The sequence below is a fragment of the Penicillium macrosclerotiorum genome (genome assembly GCF_028827735.1).
Source record: "Penicillium macrosclerotiorum strain IBT 26536 chromosome Unknown utg000007l_segment0_segment0, whole genome shotgun sequence".
Taxonomy (NCBI): domain Eukaryota; kingdom Fungi; phylum Ascomycota; class Eurotiomycetes; order Eurotiales; family Aspergillaceae; genus Penicillium; species Penicillium macrosclerotiorum.
In genome coordinates, this window is record NW_026643086.1 from 1,348,397 (window position 1) to 1,361,229 (window position 12,833).

At 52.4% G+C, this 12,833-nt stretch overlaps 5 protein-coding genes across 5 annotated transcripts; 3 read left to right on the top strand and 2 right to left on the bottom strand.

Annotated features, from left to right (window-relative positions):
• Positions 1 to 2,831: 2,831 nt before the first annotated feature.
• Positions 2,832 to 3,035, bottom strand: N7462_007312 (uncharacterized protein; the record flags this gene model as incomplete). The annotated part of the gene is made up of 1 exon (XM_057079030.1): positions 2,832 to 3,035. One exon carries the CDS (start codon positions 3,033 to 3,035, stop codon positions 2,832 to 2,834), a length of 204 nt encoding a protein of 67 aa, XP_056931700.1.
• A 410-nt stretch (positions 3,036 to 3,445) lies between these two features.
• hel10 (putative high expression lethality protein Hel10) lies at positions 3,446 to 4,112 on the top strand (the record flags this gene model as incomplete). Its single annotated transcript, XM_057079031.1, has 2 exons — positions 3,446 to 3,744; positions 3,821 to 4,112. The coding sequence occupies 2 exons, from the start codon at positions 3,446 to 3,448 to the stop codon at positions 4,110 to 4,112; spliced, it is 591 nt and encodes a 196-aa protein (XP_056931701.1).
• Positions 4,113 to 4,725: 613 nt separating this feature from the next.
• On the top strand, positions 4,726 to 5,979 carry N7462_007314 (mitochondrial 37S ribosomal protein uS2m; the record flags this gene model as incomplete). Its single annotated transcript, XM_057079032.1, has 2 exons — positions 4,726 to 5,026; positions 5,168 to 5,979. The coding sequence occupies 2 exons, from the start codon at positions 4,726 to 4,728 to the stop codon at positions 5,977 to 5,979; spliced, it is 1,113 nt and encodes a 370-aa protein (XP_056931702.1).
• Positions 5,980 to 6,840: 861 nt separating this feature from the next.
• Positions 6,841 to 9,486, bottom strand: N7462_007315 (putative alpha-glucosidase; the record flags this gene model as incomplete). Its single annotated transcript, XM_057079033.1, has 3 exons — positions 6,841 to 7,794; positions 7,893 to 9,146; positions 9,202 to 9,486. 3 exons carry the CDS (start codon positions 9,484 to 9,486, stop codon positions 6,841 to 6,843), a joined length of 2,493 nt encoding a protein of 830 aa, XP_056931703.1.
• Positions 9,487 to 10,435: 949 nt separating this feature from the next.
• Positions 10,436 to 12,719, top strand: N7462_007316 (uncharacterized protein; the record flags this gene model as incomplete). The annotated part of the gene is made up of 12 exons (XM_057079034.1): positions 10,436 to 10,967; positions 11,026 to 11,123; positions 11,189 to 11,251; positions 11,313 to 11,365; positions 11,434 to 11,505; positions 11,562 to 11,675; positions 11,735 to 12,002; positions 12,066 to 12,087; positions 12,136 to 12,233; positions 12,291 to 12,355; positions 12,419 to 12,454; positions 12,506 to 12,719. 12 exons carry the CDS (start codon positions 10,436 to 10,438, stop codon positions 12,717 to 12,719), a joined length of 1,635 nt encoding a protein of 544 aa, XP_056931704.1.
• Positions 12,720 to 12,833: the final 114 nt, after the last annotated feature.

The following is a 12,833-nucleotide window of genomic DNA, read 5'->3' on the forward strand; positions in this document are numbered from 1 at the left end:
ACTGGCTCCGTCGATCGGATCGATTTGTTCACGATTGACGGTGCAGAGAGTGGCGGGCTGAGTCTGAAATTTTGGAAGAGAGGATGTGAGGTATTGCATAGAGCGGGGAGCTACGTACATCGACATCTAAATTGTGTGTGGGAATTGCCTATTCTAGCTCCCTGTGAAAGAAATCTACATACACGTACGGACACCAGACACGGCAGATCTGTCCATATCATCTGTTTCTGACACACAAATAACACAGAACATTACATATATGAGAGAAAATGAATGCAAAAAGAGTATCTCTAAAAACCATACGCGCATATCAGAATGGATGTAGTGCTGACATTGGAGGTCCTTGACGAGGAATGGTAACCACTGTATACATGCACAGTTGACTACTGCACCACCATATAACTCATGAATGATCGTGATTTCAGCGATTTCAGCGGTACAGACTCATCATATCAGCCAGAAAATTGTCATTCGGGAGAGTCAACTGCTGCCGTCATCAGACTGGTACCGATGTCAGCAACAACAAGCTGTGTCACAACAACGTGCACCTGATCCTTCTTCCACTTCTTCGCGAACGAAATACGTCTGTCTGGGACATTTTTAGACATATGAATTTTTTTCGAGATAAAAAAGATGGGAGAAAAAATTGATCCTTTGTCTGCTCCCACCGAGAAACGCATGGATGGGTTATTTCGGGACTTGGGTATTTTGGGATTCATGAATTTCTTTTTTTATACATGTGGAAGGAAGAGTGAGAAAGATTCAGACCATGGTGGGCGTGCAATCAAATTGAGAGTCTTTTTCTTACGGTATCGCTTTTGTTGGAAATAGCAGATGCTCTATTTGTAGTCTGACAACAAGGGCATGGGCTTGAATTAAACGAGTTTCAAGACATACCCCAGGAAATTGCATAATGGATAGAATGTGTAAAAGCACTACGGTGTAGTCGTCCATGATGCCCCTCACGCTTGGATAGAAGCCCAGACATAGGCAACATCTCTATCAACTACTGCATCTTCATAGACGCTTTTCCCAAAACTTACTTCGGAGAGTAACCATCACGACTGTCCATTTCAAAGCTCACCACAATATGGCTTCTTTCTTCTTGGGTAGTTGTCAACAGTACTGTTGGTTGGATAAGGCCTCAGAACGCCTGGTTGATCTCGAGGATCTCAAGATCAGCCAAGCGCCATGGTGATGGACGGATCCCGAAGATGGGCTTGCAAGGAGAATCAAAGCGAAAACAAGGGAGCTTACCCCGAGCTTCATGACCGATCCAACGTAGGCGGGTGGTTAATTTGAATGGTTAAACCTAACTGGGGACGAAATGCAGGGTTGAATATCTGGAAAATAGCCAGACGGTGTTGAACTTGAACAACGATATCGAGCGAAATGAGGGGATTGATCAAGAGTCGTTCTTTTGAGAGTCCTCATACCACATAATTCTTCGGAGTTGGTGAACTAGTCGATTTTTTATTGAGAGTAGCCCTGGACCGGAATCTTGTTCTTTTCTTTTCTGTCCAGGAATTCTGTGCGATAAGGTACGGAGATTGTAAAAGTTCAGCAAATGCGTGTATGTATACACCATAGTTAAGATGGATTTCCTCCCGTTTGCTTGGTATCCCCCGACGACCTGACGAACGGCATCGGGATAAGATGCTTACGCTGGCTTGGCGAAAGAGGGCACCCCCATCTATGTTGCAAGGCCTTGATGATGGAGATCTCGCGAATCGTGCATCAAGCCAGGAGATCGGTGCGGATCCATGACTCTGTTATCAATACCGAACCTGGAGGACGACCATCGAGAATAGTCTGTTGCTCGTGTGGAGTTTGGATGCCCTCCAAGCGTCGTCCCTCATTGGGGTGGGCCAAGGGCCTCGGGTGACTCGCTGGCATGACCGGGGCCCGGATCTCTTCTACAACTACGGCGGGATTGCCTACAGATAAATTACCACACCCGATATGTCGCGTGGCCAGGCCATGTCGCGCTACCAACTGAAGAATCTCGTCCAGGCATGGAAGATTTTGGACGAAATGAGATCATGTTCCCAGCTCGAGATCATCGACCCGAGCCGATGGGATGTTCATGACAATAGGCCGGCATATTGAGCAGTCGCTTACCGCTATTGTTCGCGAAAAATTCCCAGCCACAGGAGACCACGGGTGCAAGTGGGGGCGGAGAGTCATGCTGGAGGGGGTCGGTGACGAGTGCTGGGGGACTCGTGGGACACTCTGCGCCTCGAGGGAGAGGGGGTTGCTAGGCAGCCGGAATTTGTCTGTGCCGAGAGGCGTAGGCGAAAGGCTCGGCTCTTGGCGCCCGGAGCTGGCAGGGTACGTCCTGGGTGTACGCAGTCCGTACCGGAGTCATCGGCGGCTAGGATCACCATCATACTAGGAATCATGATATTAGATATTAATAGTGGTTGTAGTCATAATAGTCTCGGCAATCACCGTAGCCTTAGTAGGCATCAACGCCAGAGGAGGGATCGACCAACCGCAAGTCATGGAACATTCCGAAGAAGCCATGGAAGCCGATGATCACGAGGCGGTGCTGGTCCGCATATTCTTAGTATCAAGATTATTATTGTTGTTGAACGGGTGAAACTGTACGGTAATATTTCGTTCATTTCGGGGGTTTCGGGAGGCCCGGATCCTCCTGCTCCTTGGGGTTTCTGCGTTTCTTAGGGTTGTTGGGATTCTTGGGCAGCCTTCGAGGCTGCAGGTTGCGAGGGGGGATTCGGAGTCCTCGCCTACTACGGACTCGACAGATGACTACGGATTCTATATTCCAGCCCCCCTCATGACGAGGGTTCGAGTGTCAGGATGTCTCATCACTTGTCGAGTTGGGCAAGCCAGGACACAGCCGGACAGGCATGGTATGGAGCGGGTAAGAAGGTCGTAATTCTGGTAATTTGCACGGTCGCAAGAGGTACCGTCCAATACGCCCATAATCCACCGCGGCCGACATCTCCGGGCTCCGCGGCAGCATCGACCTGCAGCAAGAACGCTTGGCTCAGCCCTGGCGTATCCGGCATCGCCACAGGCGGTCGAATCAGGATTACTAGACGCAGTAACATGTACCGCTGGGGAGGAAGAGGGGAGTGGCAGAGACTGTGGCGGTGCTGTGGGATCCTCGATCTTCTCGGACGTTCGAAAGGCGAAGTACATCCAGCCCGAATGATGTGGACTGGTGGACTACTGCGTACTCTCCGTCCTATGGACAGGAGAAGATGAACGGGACCTCAACGTAAGCGCAAATCGCTGCGCCTCGTTCTGTAAAATTGCACCATGTGGGGGCGTCGCCGTCAGCCCTGTGGCTCGAAGAGGAACCCCCTCATCTTGTTATAAAAACCAACCCCTCCTTCCCTTCACCCTCCCTCATCTTCCATCTCCACACTCTCTTCATACTACTCACACACCTCCTCCCTTTCGTCCAGCACGCACCATGTCGGGCCAAGATTATTACAACCAGAACTATAACCAGGGTGGCTACCCTCAGCAGGGCTACGGCCAGCAGGGCGGCTACCCTCAGCAGGGTTACGGTCAGCAGGGCGGCTACCCTCAGCAGGGCTATGAGCAGCAGCAGCAGCAGGGTTATGGTCAGCAGGGCTATGGCCAACAGGGCTACGAGCACCAGAACTACAACCAGCAGGGCCAGGGTAGCTCCGGTGACTACTACGGTGGTCAGCAGCAGCACCAGCAGCAGCAGGGCCAGTACGGCCAACAGGACTACAACCGCGAAGAGTAAGCAATCATCCCATCGCAAGCTGGTTCCCTCCTCATTTCTAGTCCGGTGAAACTGACGTGGCTGTTTCAACAGGGCTCCAGGACAGGCTCAGGATGGTGAGCGTGGCCTCGCCGGCGCTCTCGCCGGTGGCGCCGCCGGCGCTTACGGCGGTCACAAGGTCAACCATGGTTTCCTCGGCACCATTGGCGGTGCCATTATCGGCAGTCTCGCGGAAGACGCTGTCAAGAAGCACCGTCACCGCGATGAGGGCCCCCCTGGTCCCCCCGGCCCCGGCGGTCCCGGCGGCCACTATGGCGGCCCGCCTTCCTATTCCGGTTCCGGCAGTGGCATGATGGACCAGCTCGGTGGTTTCTTCAAGAAATAGGTGTAGCGCTGCACGTCCACTGCTTCCACTTCATTTGGGCATTTCAGACGTTCTCTGCTACTTTGTGTTCTACCATGATGACCTCGCAACGCTCATGAATTTCCTTTTGTTTCATTTTACGGGAACGGGTTGGCATGCACTTTGCTTTTCACGGTTCGCTGCTACCATTTTGGTTTATGTCTTATTTTGTGATCCGATTCCCATTTCACCCCGAGGAAAGGGGAGCGTCTGTACCAAGACCGTCTTCGCATTGATATCAGAAACTATTTCCCCACGTGGTTAATTCAATTTTTTTGCATCTCTTTATACTTTACAGTTTAGAATGATATTCTTTTTGCATTATGCATTGAATCATTGAATATTTGGATCAGCCCTCCACTGTACCCACTAAAAAATGACGGCCTGGACTCGGCAATCTTCCTGTAGTACGATAAAAACCCTGTATGTCATGTCATGTTGCCATCCGACACGCGGGGTGATCAGCCTGCCCGAAGGGGCTTAGTCTGTTGAGGCCTGAGGCAAAAAAGGCTACTGCCAAGCCCGACAAAAGTTCGCGCGGACAGGCAATCTTGACCTCGCTTTCCTGTCCAGGCTCAACAATCCCTCACCCAACATGATTGTACGGAAATTGTGTGTGCGACAGAGTGAGTATACTCCAATTGTATTACTAGTCTACATCGTTTCTCCCGCTAACCAATTCTCCCAACTAGGCCGCCAGCTGCTGGCCCTGAATCGCCAGACCCCGGCTTTTAGCCGATTCCTTTCTACAGAGACCCCGACCGAGACGACGGTGCGGACCCCCGCAAAGGGGACCATCTCTCCATCAGAAAATCCTCTGCACGAGGTAGTACAGGCATCAAGGGCCAGCGCATCGCTCAGCCAACAAGAGTCATGGGGTGAACTCGAGAAGCGCAGTGAGTAGCAGCCAGACCTCAAGTCTCTCAGCATGCCCTCGCAGAAAATGAATACCCAAAGGGGAGCAGATTGGGGAGGATGCAGGATCGAAACAAAGCAACTCAAGTGAACCATTCGATCTAACCGCCTTTTCCAATTAGGACACAAATTCAACAAACTCGGCTCCTCCGTCAAGGAATCCTACGACCCCGAAGACGTCATTCGCAACCCTCCCAAGCCCTCCGACATCACCCTGGAAATGCTTCTCGCTGCCGGCACACACCTAGGCCACTCGACTTCGCGCTGGAACCCCCAGAACTCGCGATACATCTTTGGTATCCGCGAGGGCGTGCACGTTATCTCGCTCGACGTGACCGCCGCATACCTGCGGCGCGCAGCCAAAGTTGTGGAGGAGGTCGCTGCACGCGGCGGCATTATTCTGTTCGCTGGCACTCGCAAGGGCCAGAAGCGGGCAGTGGTACGCGCGGCTGAGCTCGCCGGCGGTTACCACATCTTCGAGCGGTGGATCCCGGGTTCGCTGACGAACGGCCAGCAGATCCTAGGCCACTGCGAGACCAAGGTGGTCAACGCGATGGATGAGGATCTGCCCCAGTTCAAGGCGGATCTGGCAGACCGCCCGGTCGTCAAGCCCGATCTGGTTGTGTGCCTGAACCCGCTGGAGAACGTGGTACTCCTGCACGAGTGCGGTTTGAACAATGTTCCTACCATCGGAATCATTGACACTGATGCCGACCCGACTCGTGTCACCTACCCTATCCCAGCAAACGATGATACTCTGCGCGGAACCTGTCTCATTGCGGGTGTGTTGGGCCGTGCTGGCCAGGCTGGCCAGCAACGGAGACTGCAGGCCGCCCGCGAGGGCAAGACGACCTACACCCCAATCACAAAGCATGAACTGCGGATGGATCCGTTCACGGGAACTATTCCTGGTGCGGAGCAGAAGCAGGACTAGATGGCGTTTCCTCTAGAACTGCGTTGTGTGTGGTCCCTTTATGTGTTGCTTCTTTCCTTTTGGACTTTCCGCGCGGCATTTGCATTCGAGCGTCGGGACTCCGGCTCTCACCCTCTGTACTGTATAAATGATATTTCCAGGCCTTGTGGGTGTTATCACATCATGTATTAACACAGTCTTCTTTTCTTCTCTACTTGCGTTTCCCCGATGTCTATCCTTTTTGCGTTTCTTGCATCTCTCTGTGGCTTTGAATACCACCTAGTGTCAGTTTATTGGTGAACATGGCAATCAAAATTTGCAATATATTCTCTGATTTCTCTCTGGATTTTGATATCGTTTAGCTAGGAGAAGAGAAGAGTCATTTTCTTATATGAGAGCAATAGTATGCTCTGTAGCCCAATCAATCAGTACTTGATCCCCGGACTGGTGGATGCAGCTTGGAATATGATGTGGAGTCGTGTTGAAGCGGATAGAAGATTTTCAATGGAGAAAAGAACATTATAGAAATTAAAGAAATTGCCTCCAACTTAGTCTGGGGAGGCCATGAGCCGGGGTCTCAAGATGGATGAAATGGACGTGGAATCCGAAATGGGTCCTAGCCGGCCAGGCTACTGGGTTGCTAGGCCCCTGCAGGTGTTTTTTTCTTTGCCTGCGTTGGTGAGACCGATAGTGGCATGCAGCTTGAGGGATGTTGGTTATATAATTGTGATGATAGGTCGCGTGTATCCCAGGAGGATACTTCAATGGTAAAACTCCATTATAGTAAGAAGATCGATGTGTTTGATCTTTCATTATATCATGATCTATATAAAACAAAAAAGAAATCTATGCACAAGATATTTATCACCAAACTTCTCTAACTTACGCCTTGACGGTGTATACAGCCCGACCACGAGAGTCGGCACCCTTGAACACGATGTCCTGGCCGGAGCTTGTCACCACGCGGCGCTCATCGCCGTGATGCAGGATAATATCCAGCTCCTTCCATGCCGGTACAAAGCCACTGGTCTGGTCGCGCTCAAAGTGCACCAACACCTTCTCTGCCGTCGAGCTATAGCTGACTGTGTATGTGGCCGTCTGCGGCTGCACCGAGATGCCGTCGTCCTCGTACCAGGTATAGTCGAAGACGGTTCCGTGAGACGAGCCCTGCGGCGGGAAGATCTCCACGCCGCGGTAATCGTCCAGCTCCTGGACGCCACGCGACGCAGCGGTCTCGTCGCCCGGCACGCGCGTGTGCACGTCCTTGCCGACGGGAATTGCGCCGCCAACCTTGGCTAGCAGCGGGATGCTGTCACGCCAGGCGGACGGCACCTCGACCCACTGCCCAGCAGCGTAATACGTGTACGGCGCATTCATGTTCACGTAGCCGTAGTCGAAGGCACCGCCCGCGCGCGGCAGGTACATGCGTGCGCTGCTCGCGCCGGCCTGATACACGCCACCGACGAGCACGCTGTCGCCGAACCAGAACTGCTCCTCGCCCTCCTTTAGCGTCTTGTTTTGCCATACCTCCGGGTCGGACTCGTAGCCCCAGCCAACCCAGCGCTGCAGCGGCGACGCGCTGCGGTGGCTTTCCAGTGCCAGCGAGTAGATATACGGCATCATCTCGTAGCGGCGCTTGATCGCGTCACGCACGAGCGGCGTGATCTCGGGGTACATGAAGGGCTCGATGACGTCGCCGACGGAGTTGTTGTCCGGGGATGTCTTGAAGCAGTTGATGGCGAAACGGGCGGACATGCAGCCCAGCTGAATCCATCGCAGCAGGAGCTCGGGCGAGGGTTGCGGGCCCTCGAAGCCACCGATGTCGTGTCCCTCACACTGGATTGGCGAGTTGGATTAGCAATGTTTCTTGTAAATATAAACCCTGGCATCGACCGGTGTCGTTGAGGACGGGGGTAAAAAGGGTTCTATCTTACCTGTAGGAGGGACATTCCAGCGTTCAGAGACAGGGCATTGGCACCCTTCATGTTCTCCCAGCTCGTGACGTTATCGCCACTCCAGGTGCTAGCAGAGTAGCGCATGGTACCGGCAGTCGCGCTGCGGGTCAGAACGAAGGGCCGGTTCTTGGGCTCCATCTCCAGCAAGGCATCGTGGGAAGACTTGCCCATGAGCTCAGTGTGGAGAGCCCGGCCCCATTGGCCTACAGTGCTATCAACGGTCTTCTTCACGTCCTTGTTCACCATGGCATCATCAAGGGCCATGGTCCAGTCGTCGCTGGGCAGAGTATACTCATTGTTATCGTTCCACATGCCGTCAATGCCAACCTTCTTCAGGCTCTTGACACCGTCAAACCACCACTTGAAGGCCGCCTCCGAAGTAAAATCGATGTGGCAGCCATCACCACCAGTGGCACCGCCAGCACTCCACAGGCGCATGTACCCAGGCTTGTCGGTATCGGGGTCTTCAAAGAACCCACGGGCATCAATCAGGCGCTGGAAGTCTGGGTGCGAAGCCAGCAGGAAGGGCTTGATGTTGGTGATCAGACGGATACCGTGCTCATGCATCTTGGCAATCCATTCTGTAGGGTTGGGGAACCGGCTATAATTCCAAGTAAAGACATTCCGGACTTTGGGCTCTTCCGCCGCAATTGAGTAGCCCGAGCTCATTTGGTGAGCTGAGCAGGGGATACCGTGCTCTTTCAGCTTCTCGGCGAACTCGAGGAGAGCCAAGTGCGCGGGTACCGGTTCATCCAGCATGGTGTACTTGTATCCACCCGAGATATATCCGTAAGCCCAACGGGGGACCAGTAAAGGCATACCGACTAGTTCGGCGTAGGATCGCACGATGTCCTTCAGGGTCTTGCCGACAATCATGTACTGCTCCAGACCCCCGTAGTCCTGACGGTAGATCTTGAAGTGGCCCCAGAGACCGTCAATCTCCGAACCAACCGACCAGGAACCGCGGCCATGGGTTGTCGAGAAGAGGGCGACACAGCCTTCGGGGGTGGCTTTGATCAGGAGTGGAATGTGCTTGTAGAGGGGATCGGAGTTGTAAACGTCATATCCGAAGCAGTCAGTAGCGGAGAGCTGAAAGTTGCGGCCAGTGAGGTCCATCGGGGCGCTCTTCTCGCCCAAGCCGACGTGAATGGCATCCCGATCATGAACGGAGTAGTGGGCGACACCAGATCCGTCCGCGATGTATGATCGCAGTGGCAGGTCAGTGTGCAAGGGCTTGTCGGAGCCCGTCCAGGAGGAGAGACACGACGGGAGTGTGCTCCCACTCAACCTTCGCGGTGACATCGCCGACATCGATGGTCTTGGAGGTTGCCTCACTCTTCGCGAGGACGTTGACATTTTGGAGGTCGATGGAGGGCTTGGTGACACTGGGGTAGGGCGGAATGACATGTTCGGGGGATGTAAAGGTCACTCGAAATAGATTCTGCCGAACCGCCTCGAAGGAGAAGTCAAAAGTCTTCTTTCCGGAGCTGCTGCGGAGATGCACCGAGGCATCGTGCTGCGCGCTCGCGGACACAGGCTGGTATCCCTTCGGGCAGGTCTCTCTTTGCGGCATGATGGGTATATGTGATTCGTGATGATTATTCACGAGAGGATGTTCCAGCAGCTGAGTAGGACTCTGGCAGTCCGCTGTATTTGTAGCATGCCATTGCCATTGCCCCGCGATTGACGTCGTAGTTGCTGGACGGCGTGGGGCAGTATACAGTCGGGGATCGGGGCTGAACCCCGACGCGCAAGTCAAGTGGTCTGGCTTAGCGGGAAACACGTGAGCTGGAGAAACCTAGTATGCACTCCATGCAGCGGCTAGAGACAAGGAAGGTTTAGGCAGGTCACTTGAGTTCCGTCGTGGACGTCGGCCGACTCGGGCCCATTGGGGTTCCCCACTTCGCCCATTCCAATGCCGAGCCGGGGCCCCAGACTGGACCACGCAAGCCGGCTGCCATCCCAAGGCCCTAAAAACTTTCGATGTTTCGGAGTTTTCGCCCGATCCCCGACCCCTAACCCTCATCCAGCAATTCCGTCCTGTCCGTTTAGCTGCTACTGCGTGCTACTACCCACTGTTTACCACTTATTCAGGTCTTTTTCCTCATGGACTCGGATTGATTGGTCCTTGGCTCACGGAACTTGCCCGGCTGGGGAGAGTCCATTTGCCGTCCTGCCCCAGGTCAGACAACCGTGTGGAGAGGTGGCATGAGAAGGTCGACAGGGATGACGCGGGTCCAAGAAGATCTTCCAAAAGTATCTCTGTTAGGAATCGGACTTGCAGTACGTCGGCCGGGGAGATCATAAACTTGTCTTCCCCACGGGGTGCTGAGAGCCCTATCTCTCCCGAAAGTTGATCTGTCGAGTGTCAGGCTGATCTTCTCTATTCTCTTATCTGCCTCATCCACGACCACATTCAAGCGCACTCGATCTTCCTGGTATATTTCTGTGAGACTATCAGATTTCACCAGATCTCTCTCGTATCTGTGTTTCCATTACTATTCTCTGCTAGCCGTCCAGCGATGTCGCAGTCGGCAGAGATTTCCCATTGCAAAGACCAACAGGATGAGTTCGTCGAGTCTATCGAAGCCGAAGGGCCTTCGAAGACCCAACCGGCACCGCTTGGAGACGGTCTGAAACAGGACCAGGCATTGCAATTGATCGAAGATGCTGGTTACTCGACCACCTTGACCCCGGAGAATAACGCTCAAGTGCTTCGAAAAATCGATCTGCGTCTGCTTCCCATTCTACTCTCTATCTATTTTCTTCAGCAGCTCGACAAGTCTACTCTGTCATATGCATCGGTCTTCGGCCTCATCGAAAAGGCTCATCTTCATGGCCAGATGTACTCCTGGCTGGGCTCAGTAGTCTACCTGGCCCAGCTGGTGTGTCAGCCCCTGGTCTCCTATGCTCTAGTCAAGGTTCCTCTGGGCAAGTTCATGGCGGCATCGGTCTTGCTTTGGGGTATTGCCTTGTCGTGTATGACTGCTGCCAATACTTTTGCCGGGCTACTGGTTTGCCGGCTGTTCCTTGGTGTTTTTGAAGCTGGAATTGGTGCGTTTGAAGGATCCCCTATCCAGAGCTCTGCTTTTTACTAACCAAGCAAAACCAGCACCGGCATTTATCGCAGTAACCCAGATGTGGTACCGTCGACGTGAGCAGCCAGTGCGATTGGGCTCATGGTACGCAATGAATGGCGTGGTGAACATGGTACGCCCCTTTTATACCCCCTCAACCAGGGGCGTTGTGACGGATAAGTCTGACAATATTTCAAGTTTGGAAGTTTGATCACCTATGGATTGGGCCACATCAGCTCCTCTGTCTTTGCCCCCTACCAGGTCAGTTGTGACCCAGCAGAAACCTGCGTCGTCAGCAAAGCCAAGTTCTTACCATGCACAGATCATATTTCTCTTTTTCGGCTTGATTACAGTTGGAGTCTCGGGCGCTGTCTTGTGAGTCCCGAACAAAATGATTTGATGTTTTAACCCAATTTACTCTGAAGCTAACACTGTCATGATAGGGTTTTTATGCCCGATTCTCCTGTGACCGCGAAGTTTTTGAACGAGGAGGATAAGCTTGTGGCGATCGAGAGGTATTTGATTTACATCGCCACTAGTATAATAGGAACATTGTTGACTGGCATAATAGACTTCGATTGAATCAGCAAGGCATTGAAAGCCATGAATGGAAATGGGAACATGTCAAGGAAGCCTGTTTGGACCTCAAGTCGTGGTTCTGGTTTGCTTTGATGATTTCAATCTCGTGAGAACCACACTATGCACAAAAGAAATCCTATACATTTATTTCTAACTCAAAGACAGAATTCCTAGCGGGGGCATTACAACCTTTGGCCCTTTGATTGTTGAATCATTTGGCTTCGACGATCTCAACACTATTTTGTTGAACGTTCCCTTTGGCGCAGTCCAGCTCATTGCCACGATGGGAGGCGCATGGTTGGCCACAGTCTGGAAGATGAAGGGCCCTGTGCTCGCATTACTGTGCCTTCCGCCTATCGCTGGCTGTGTCATGCTTTTGCGTATTGCTCATGACGACGCTCACAAAGCGCCTCTGCTTGTGGGTTATTATATTGTAAGTGATTTACCAAGCGACTTTATTGGGACTATTCTAATAGTGTACTTTTCTTACGTTTAGATTTCTGTTTATCCCGGAATCAGTAAGTATGGTAAAATGTAAAATCTAGAGCCTTGCTGACCCTCACTAGCTCCTTTGATCTACTCATGGTCTGCTGCCAACACTGCAGGAGAAACTAAGAAGAAGGTGACAACTGGTATCTTAATTGTAGGCCAGTGTGTCGGTAATGTATGCACCCATTTCTATCACGAAAGCCATGGAAAAATGCTCACATTGGACACATAGGTTATTGGCCCTACTCTCTACACTACTGAAGAGAAGCCCCTCTACCGCCGCGGTCTTCTGTCAAAGTAAGCTCCAGGACGACTTTCATTGTTGAGATGAAATGGCTAACTGTGTTTGATGTTTAACAGTCTCTCACTTTTCTGCGTCTTGGTACTGCTTATTCTGTAGGTTCCCTGTATCATTAATAAATTGTACAGGATAACTAACTCTGCTAGACTGAACATGGCCTACTTGTCATTCCTCAACAAGAAACACGAGAAACAGCGCGTTGCTCTTGGAAAGAATGCCAAGGTCATTGACCACTCGATGCATGCCGTTGGCGCCATTCATACCGACAAGGAGGGTACTCCTGTGCAGGAAGTGGCCCAAGATAACGCCTTCAAGGACCTGACGGACATGGCGAACGAGGACTTTGTATACGTATATTAGGTACTATTTATCGTAGGCAGGCAATGCCCATGGGAGTTGGGAAGATTGGCCAGTATTCATGAATATCTAAGGAATTGAGTTTTCGTTGGCTGTACGGTGTACAGAAGCCGGATA